The sequence below is a fragment of the Fukomys damarensis genome, unplaced genomic scaffold, assembly GCF_012274545.1.
Source record: "Fukomys damarensis isolate Sample0158 unplaced genomic scaffold, DMR_v1.0_HiC HiC_scaffold_2, whole genome shotgun sequence".
Classification (NCBI taxonomy): Eukaryota; Metazoa; Chordata; class Mammalia; order Rodentia; family Bathyergidae; genus Fukomys; species Fukomys damarensis.
The window spans coordinates 23,052,561-23,062,501 of NW_022900914.1; the positions used below are offsets into that span (position 1 = coordinate 23,052,561).

The 9,941-nt window shown below is 35.4% G+C and overlaps 1 protein-coding gene across 1 annotated transcript in view; it reads right to left on the reverse strand.

Moving 5' to 3' along the window:
- Positions 1-9,941, reverse strand: part of Lrpprc (leucine rich pentatricopeptide repeat containing) — a 108,653-nt gene that overhangs the window by 73,178 nt on the left and 25,534 nt on the right. Inside the window, exons 12-14 of the mRNA XM_010611499.3 lie at positions 5,498-5,616; positions 3,771-3,864; positions 609-675 (exon numbers count right to left, since the gene is read on the reverse strand). Of these exons, the coding sequence (XP_010609801.1) occupies positions 609-675; positions 3,771-3,864; positions 5,498-5,616 (280 nt within the window). The remainder of the gene's footprint in view (positions 1-608; positions 676-3,770; positions 3,865-5,497; positions 5,617-9,941) is intronic.

A 9,941-nucleotide genomic window follows, 5' to 3' on the forward strand; every position in this document is an offset into this window, starting at 1 on the left:
AAGGAAGGAAGGAAGGAAAGAAGGAGAGAGAAAGAAAGCTAGCCTGTCTTGGGTTTCTCATTGCAATAACAGAAAATAGCAAATAAAGAAGGGAAAGATCATTAAGTTTCCTTTGACACCCAGAGAAGGGTAGTAGTACTATATAAATAAAGTCACCCTGTAATTAAGTGCTCAGAAGTAAACTGAAAATACACGTAACTTTGACTATAAACTCTTGTCATTTTCAAACAGCATTTTCTTTCTGGAAACAGATCTTTACCAAATCTGCATTTCTCGGGAAAGATGATATAAAAGGCTACTTAAACTCATTTCAACTATGTACATCAATGGAAAAATATAAAAGATAAAAGTTACTTCAAGTAAGTTTGTCATTCTCCATGTAATACAGGAGAGCCCGGCATAGTGGTGCACGACTGTAATCCCAGCACTTGGGAGGCTGAAGCAGGAGGATCGCTGTGAGTTCAAGACCAGCCTGAGCTACATAGTGAGTTCCAGGTCAGTGTCAACTACATAGGGAGACCCTGTCTCAAAAAACCAAAAACCCCCTAAAAAAGGACAGGACAAATTATTCCAAATCTAGTAAAGAACACTTAAATTGTTCCTCTTACCTCTTAAAGCCTAGAATTAGGCTTCCTCTCAAAGAATTAAATGACAGAGGCAATGTATTTGATTTCACTGCAAAAGAAAAAAAAGCACCAAATAAATCTCAGACCAAACAATCACAACACCCTGAATTATCAATTTATTTAATAACATATTTTCTGATACCTTTCTACTTTCAGTTGAGAAATCTTATTTTAAAATGTAAATGTTTTCATATAAAATTACTTAGGTAATGTGATAAAATAGTGGTACCTTAGTTTGTGAATGCTAATGTTTGCAAACAATTTGGTTCACGAACAGAAGTGTCTGGCAAAAAAATTTTTTTGCAAACTTTGTATCAGATAACAAACACAACTGTGGCCATCTTTCCCACACAAACATGGCCATCTTTTCCAAAATTGCAGAACAAATTAAGCAGTACCACTGTACATATTTGTAACACACACCATCCATTTAAAGCATTTTTTCTTCATTTTTGTGATGTAAACTTATATAAATGGTAATGGTTAACACATCAGTATACTTGAATCATGCTGTTACACAAGTGAGGCCAGGTATTACTGGACACTAACACTACAGATAGAGACTTAAAATGACCTGTCCTTGAAAGACAGAAGGTGGAAACACACTTTTATTCTAAGAGTATTGTTGGGTTCTGCTGAACCATTAATACTTTCTCATCCCATTTTCCACCATGATCAGTGACCTAACAAAACCATAATAAAATAAGTCTTTACCTCTTTTATGTAACTGATTTGTATTGATATTTTACTTCTTGGAGTATTTGTTTTCTATATTACTCATTTTGTTATTTAACAGTCAACAACCATGCATGTTTCTACAGTGGTATTTTAAGTCTGATTTGCCTCAGTATAAGACTCAGGCATTATACTATTTTCTTTTTGTAGACAAAATCTCACTCTGCAGCCCAAGCCGGTCTTCAATTCACCATCCTCCTGTTTCAGTCTCCCACGGGCCAAGACTAAGGCACGCACCATCACACCCAGCTTTTATATTGCTTCTTCACATAACCTTTGGCACGACTAGAAGGCATAGTTCGCTGTAAGGTACTTCCTCAATTTATTTTTCTCTGCAATTTTACTATAATGGTATCATGTTGTTAGTAACTCATTTAATCTTTTCACTCTAAATGTAAAGTAGCTTCTGAATGATACAAGATGAGTAGAATGAGAGAGGAATCCACAACAGAAGCAAATTCTGAAAATACTATCATTTGTAAGCTATTTCTCAACTCACGTATAATTAAAAAATTAACCCACACACAAGAATTGTTTTAGATCAACTCATAGATCACTTGAAAAAGGAGCTTAAATTTCTCAGTGATTTCATAGTACTTAAAAGCCTAAAAAATAATTTTTTAAATGATTTGCACTCAGCAACTTAAGGAATTTTACAGTGGACACAACCACATGCCTCTTACCACCTTTAATTTTGCTCCATCAAAACTTTAACTCCTCAAGCCTACAGATGCATGTTGGAATATGTGTCAAGTACTCCACACAAGCCTGAGCAAGAAAATCCATCCTTGTGATGTGGTAACCCACAGTGCCTTCCTAAGAGCTGCCCAAAGCAAGTAGCAGCAATCACAAAACTATGCTTCAAAGACCCATAAATACAAGCAGAAGGAAAGGTATTGACAGGAGGAAGTATTAATATTCTTTAGTCTGACTGTCCCTGGCATTTTCCTTTTTCAAATTTATTAAACAACTTCTTGAAAATGCATTTTTATACTGTTCAAAATAACATTTCACAGAATATTGTCGAGTTTTCTCCCCACTTAAAAAGGTAGCCAGAAACATCTCACTCAGCAAGCTGGAAGGCTGCTGACAAAAAGGATCTAGTTTCCTTAGCAACAAACAAGTTGAAAAAATCAAGAGGTTGACAATAAAGTGAAATAGATGGCATGATAAAAGGAAAAGGCAGCTCTCGTGTAGGCACCTTAAGAGGCCAGACTCTTGTGCTAATGCTTCTGTTTTCATCTTGTCAGTATGGAAAATCTATGTATTAAACAGAGGAGAGGGCAAATCACGCTCAGAATGCAGCCAGCATTACCACACAAACTTTCACTCATACTGTATCTCTAAGAGTCACCAATTTCAAATTGGACACTGCCTTTCCCCTACAATATTAACTATTTTTAATTAATGAACTAGTTTCAAAGATATACACACAGGTAAAAATAATCTTGGTTTTACACTATGCACTTATTAGAGGTTAACTTTTAACATTTTAGGGAGATAAATATTGGTATGCTTGTGGATTTTGGTTTCAAATGACTTATTTTCCATAAGAGACAAAAACTTAGCAATTAACATCATGGTCATGTCAAAAAATGAAGACTTGCCAGGGATTTAGCTCAGTGGTGTCAACTGCCTCACAAGCTGAAGGTACTGGGTTTGATCCCCAGCACTAAAATTAAAAAGTTTTTAAAATAGAAGACTTAAAGGAATATTTTATTTGTTAAAAATAAAATGTGCTGCAGGACATGGTGGTGCACACCTGTAACCCCAGCACTCGGGAGGCTGAGGCAGGAGGATCACTGTGAATTTGAGACCAGCTTCGTCTAGTGAGTTCCAGGTCAGTCTCAATAACATAGTGAGACCCTGTCTCAAAAAAACCAAAAAAGTAAATAAAATAAAATGTGCTATGGTGAAAGGATTAAGTCAGAAGATCCTACTTTTGGCTCAAAGCACTCTAACTAGCTCAGATAAATCATTTAAACTCACCATGTTTTTCTTCATTATAGATGTTAAATTATAGATGCATTTTTATCAACAAGATCTCAACCAATTTGCACAATACCTTGCCCAAGACAGAACTATCCCAATTTAAGGAAAATGGAAGCAAAAGGGAGGTTAAGAAACTTGCTCTGGGTTACCTGTCAGCTGCTGAATTATAAGCAGAACCCGAGTCTTCCGGTTCAGGTCCAATCTTCACTCTTTGAACACTTATGTTATTTACAAGGTCGTTCCAAATTTAAAATTAATTCCCAATTATCTCCGCGTTCAAGTCACAAACTGGCTTATCAATCTGACTTTAACAAAATGTACAAACTTCCTTGCTTGCATTGCATGAGCTACCCTGCATACCCATAAAGTAACTAAAATCAATACCTGTCAAGTTTAAAACTAATGGTTCATACTTACAAAATGATAAAACAAAGTCTAAGTCCCCTGCTGCTGCTTTGCATCTCACTTCAGCTACAGCAAGTGAATTACTTTCAGGTATGCATTCATTTTCCTAGGAATAAAGCATATGTCAATGAAAATATGCCTCAATTTTGATACACCATACAGGTTTCTCATTTCTTGAATATTTCTTTTTACCACCATATTCTCTGATAACCTACTATTTTAAAGACTTTTACAAAAATACATAACTAAGTAATTGAATTTGGTAAAAGCTTCAAACACAGCCCCAACATTCCAAATTAAATGCTTATATAAATACAGATAATCTGGGCCAGGCATGGTGGTGCACACCTGTAACCCATGAACTCTGGAAGCTGAGGCAAGAGAATTGCTGTGAGTGAGTTTGAATCAAGCCTGAACTAGAGTCCCTGTTGTAATCAATCAATCAATCAATAACAAAACAGATAATCCATTATCCCTTGAGTGGTTCTTTTTTTTTTTTTTTTTGCTACCAGGAATTGAACTCAGGACCCTGCACCTGCCAGGCAGGTGGCAGCACCAAGGTAAATCCCCAGCCCCTTTGAGTGTTTTTTTATGAAAAGTTTACTATTGAAGACCCTGAACAGTTTTCTTAATAAAACTTCAAATAGAACTAAAATGATACTTTGAAATTTGTAGTGACTTTAACCACAAGTATTTCACATGTCCCAATGTTATTTAATAATTTAAGTATATGAACCAAAATTTCACACGTATTTATTGAATCATTTTATAACAGCACAATAGGAAAAACTGAAGATAATAACAGACAATAAAAATAATTATGGTACAGTCATACAATAAATCAGCATACAGCATAAAAGAGAATCTGTGGAATTATATATTGCCAATAGGAAATTATCAAAAGTCACTGAATAATATGAGTAACACTGCTTGCTAACAAATTTCTTAAGCATATTTACATGTGAAAGAATATATGTTTTAAACAAAAATGACTGACTCCAAGAACTGTGGATGAGTTACATAGTCTTAGCATTAATATTTTCTAGTTTATCAATGAATATATATTGTATACTGTTTAAAGCTGATGAATAAAAGTATTTTTAACATACCCCCAAAATAAAAAAGCATATAATATATATAAATATATATAAAATACTAATATTTTTACAAAGCTTTAGAAGATTATACACAAATGACCATACGACCAGCTCAATGACTTTTTTTTTTTTTTTGGTAGTGGGGGCTGAATCTGGGGGCTTTGCACTGAGCTACATCCTCAGCTCTTTTCTAAATTTTAAGACAGGGTCCCACTAAATCTCTAAATTGCGCAGACTGAGATTGAACTTGTGTGTGATCCTTCTGTCTTAGCCACCACTATATTAAGATTATAGGCATGCACCACCATGGCCAGCTTCACCCTACCATTTCTGAACAGTTAGTAAACATTTGCTATGCTTTTGGTTAATAAAGCCTAGGAGACAGCTTCATGTAACTTACAGTCACAAAAGACATTAAGTTTAGAATGCATTTTCATCAACAAGATCTCATCCGAAATTCATAATACTGTACCCCCCACAAAGTAGACAGGTAGTACAATCCCAATGTAAGAAAACTGAAGCAAAGAGAGTTTAAGAGACTTGCTCCAAATTTACTGCTAAAGTTATATCCTTATAAACTTATAAAACATTAGAAGGAAAAATAGTCTCTCTTTATACAATTAAAACCACACTTGTACCCACCTGCAAAAGAGCACATAATGACTTTACACTGTCAAAGGATGGAAACACGTAATTTATGTATGTCTCCTGATCAGGCTCTACTCTCACTGCATGCATTTCTTTGAGGACATCAATTATACCTATTAAGTAAAATATAGAAATGAAGAACATGGAATAAATTAACAAAAGATCAGAAAGTTCCGTTCAAATGCTATCTATTGTATAATGAGGAAAATTACTCAGCATTTGATCTAAGAGATAAAGCAGAAAAGCAAAGGAAATGGGAAAAATGATGATAAAAATTAATTCTTCCTTTCTTCATCTTCCTGTTACTGACTACTAAGAAGGTATCGTAAAAAAATAAGAACCAAGATATATCATGTGTACAAATTCCCAATGATGAATGTCATCACACTGAATACCTAAAATGTAACAAAAAACTTAATGAATTAAAAAATAACTTTCTCTCCCCAAAAAAATTATGACAAGAAAACTTATATAACAATTAGCAAGAAGGCCTAACACTTCTGGTGCCCCAACTGAATAATGATTATAAAACATTAGCATCCCCTGTTGTGGTAGCATATGCCTGTAATACCAGCACTGGGGGTCTAAAGTAGACAAATGTCATGAGATCAAAAACAGCCTGTGCTACTTGGTGAGACCTTGTCTCAAAAAAGAAAAAAAAAAATAGTATAACAAAGAGCAGTGATGGACTTACACAGCAAAATTTGACAAAAATACATGGGGCAATGAAAGGGATTATGAGAATGGAATGAGTGAAAGATAAAACCAGTTTCAAAAGTGTGTTTAATAGGGATTGCTGGCACATACCAGTAATCCCAACTACTTGGGAAGCCAAGGCAAGAGGATCCCAAGTTCAAAGCCAGCCTGGGCAACTCATATTTCAAATGTAGCTCAGGGGTATGACACTCAAAGTTCAACCCCAGTATCACAAAAAAAAGGGGGGGGATTTCTATAAGTTTAATTTAAAAATCCTATTATTGTTACTAACTTCTGGCTTCATATTTTACAACCTAGAAAAATGAACAGAAAACAACTGGTTCTAGTGAATTATTATCGCATTTTATTTAAAATTAATTTAAAAGGTAAGAGATGTAACTCAGTGGCAAAGCTCTCACCTATTCCCCAGTAGCATAAAAACAAGACAAAAATAAATTTTAAAACTTGTAAGTTTAGTAAATTGTTCCTTCTACCTCTAACTCACAAAAAATATCTTCACTAACTTTTAAAAGGCCATTTCACAAGCCGGGTGTGGTGGTACACGCCTGTAATCCCAGCACTCGGGAGGCTGAGGCAGGAGGATCGCTGAGACCCTGTCTCAAAAAACAAACAAACAAACAAACAAAAAGGGCCATTTCACATTTTCCAAAGCCACGATTAGCTTCACATAATATGAACTGCTTTCTTGATATTAGACCCAATTCTAGAAAACTAATTACTTGGGTATTACCTAATTTAATAGAGGCCACAGTTTAGTAAAAAGGACATGTTTATTTCCCTTTTTAAAATTTAACACTTTAGTTGTGATACTTTCACAAAAAGTCCTTGTTCCTGACCTGTACAGTATCTCCCACACAAAAATTAGATTTCTAGGGCTGGAGATGCAGCTCAGCGACACAGCGCCTGCCTGGTAAGCCATGAGGTCCTGATTTGGATTCCCAGTACCCAAAAAGGAATTACATTTTTATAAAAGTTTGTCATATAAAGTACTCTAGAACAAATAATTCATTATAAATTTTCACTAAGTAAAATATGGTATCTATATATAATGGAATGCTACTATAAAAATGGAAAATTTGAGACATTTGAAGGAACATGATGCATCTGGGAAATATAATGTTGAGTGGAATAAACTAAGCACTCAGCCTTAAATACCATATAGTTTCTCTCATGTTAGTAATGTAAAATATAAACAAAGAGAATAATAAAGGATGGCTAGAAGAAGACCAAAAAAATAAATAAATAAATTCTCACCAAGTGCAGAAAGATATAGGTAAGTCTAAAAACATTGTTAAATATCTGAACAATTTTTAGATAAAAATTAAGACTATGGATAAAAATATTTTAATTTTTATGAGTTCAATATATATATAAAATTACCTAATATTGCTTAAAGAACAGACCAATGAACAGAATAGAGAACACTGAACACAGAGTATAAAAGTCATTTTTTTTTTTTTTGGTACTGGGGATCGAACTCTGGACCTTGAGCTTGTGAAGCAGGCAGTGGAAACCACTGAGCTAAATCCCTGCCCAATTTTTTTTTTCTGAGACAAGGTCTCTCTACGAAGTCCAGGCTGGCCTCGAACTCACTATTTAACCTAGGCTGACCTCATGCTCATGGCGATCCTCCTGCCTCTGAGATCATGTGTGTGCGCCTCCATGCCAGGCTAGTCAACTAATTATTTTTTTCGGGAATCAAACTAGGGACCTTGTGCTTGTGAGGCAGGTGGTGGAACCACTTAGCTAAATCCCTGGCCCTAGTCAACTTTTGACAAAGACACCAAAAATACAATGAAGAAAGGATGGTCTCTTCAACAAACGGTGCTGGGAAAACTGAATATTCACATGTAAAAGAATGAAACAAGGACTCTTACCGAACTTCATACACAATTCAAAATGGAATAAGGATTTAAATTATAATCTATAAAGGAACCCATAAAATTCCTAGAACACTGATCTTACCAATGATTTTTTGGATTTGACACCAAAGCACAGGCAACAAAAGCAAAAGTGAGATTACAACCAATTAAAAGCTTCAGGGTGGCAAAAGAAACAATCAACAAAATGAATGGGCAACTACAGAACAGGAAAAAGTATTTGTGAACTAAATATCTGATAAGTATACATCCAATATAGTTAAAGAAGTCTTACAACTCAAAGCAAAAAAAAAATTATTTTAAATGGGCAAAAGACCTAAATACATATTTCTTTAAACAAGGCAAGCAAACAGACAGGTTTACCAAAAAATGCTCAGTATCACTAAACATCAGGGAAATGAAAATCAAAACCCTGATGTATTAGACTTCACACCTGTCAGAATAGCTATTGTTGTTCTGGGGGGAGGAACCTTAGCCTTAAAATGTGGGCCTAACATGCACAAGGCCCTGGGTTTGGCCCCCAGCACCACAAAAAAAAAAAAAAAAATCCAGAATAACATTTATCAAAAAACAAAAATGCTGAGCAGGGATTTAGCTCAGTGGTTCCACTGCCTGCCTCTCAAGCACAAGGTCCCAAGTTTGATTCCCGGTACCAAAAGAAAAGAAAAAAATGCTAAAGGGAACCTTAGTGTACTGTTGGTAGAAATGTAAATTGGTTTGGCCCTTATGAAAAACATTACTCAAATTCCTTGAAAACTTAAGAACTACTACGTAACCCAGCAATCTTACTTTTAGGTAGATATCCAAAGGAAATAAAATTCCTATCTCAAAGAAATGCCTACACATCCATGTGCACTGCAGCACTATTCACAATAGCCAAGATGAGGTAACAATAGTCTGCTGACAGACTGAGAAGAAAATGTTGTAGGGCCATGAGGGCAGTTCAGCAGTAAAGCACTATCTTAGCATGTGAGAGACACTGGGCTCAGTCCCCAGCACCCCCCTCACACACAAAAGGAAACAGTGTGTTTATGTGTGTGTATCTAAGTAGTAATACCAGCCTTTAAAAAAAAAAAAAATCTCACAATTGGCAGCAACATGGATAAACTTGAAGTACGTTACGCTAAATGAACTAAGCCCCACACTTGCACAGTTTAATGACTTTTCAGTCAATGACCAATTATACAATGATGGTCCCACAGGATTATAATGGAGCTGAAAAATTCCTGGCCTGGGGATTTAGCTCAGTGGTTCCACCACCTACCTTGTAAGCACAAGGTCCTGAGTTTGATCTCTGGTACCAAAAAAAAAATTCCTATTGCCTTGTACCTTTGTTACTGTATTACAATTGCCTAAAAACAAAAAAACAAAAAAAAAAACACAGTAGTTATGCTGTATAGGTTTGCAGCCTACAAGCAAAGGGATATAATATATAGCCTAGGTCTGTAGTATGCTGGATTTTTTAAAATAAAACTATAATCTTTGAACAATGATGTTGCTCCTTTTTCATGTTCTTATATTTGTCTTCTAACTGTATTAAAGGATGTAGATCCCTTCTCATTGTGGGCTCCTTTTGTTTAGTCCAAATTGCTGAAATTGAATTATTCTAAATGGTGACTCTAAGCCAGGCACAGTGGTACCACATACCTGTAATCATAGCACTTGGGAGAGGCTGAGGCAGGAAGATCACCATAAATTCAAGGCCAGCCTGAACTGCACAGTAAGACTGTATCAGAGAGCAAAAAGGGGCCAAGGATTTAGCTCAGTGGTTCTGCCACCTACTTCACAAGCACAAGGTCCTGAATTCAATCCCCAGTACCAAAAAAAAAAAAAAAAAAAAC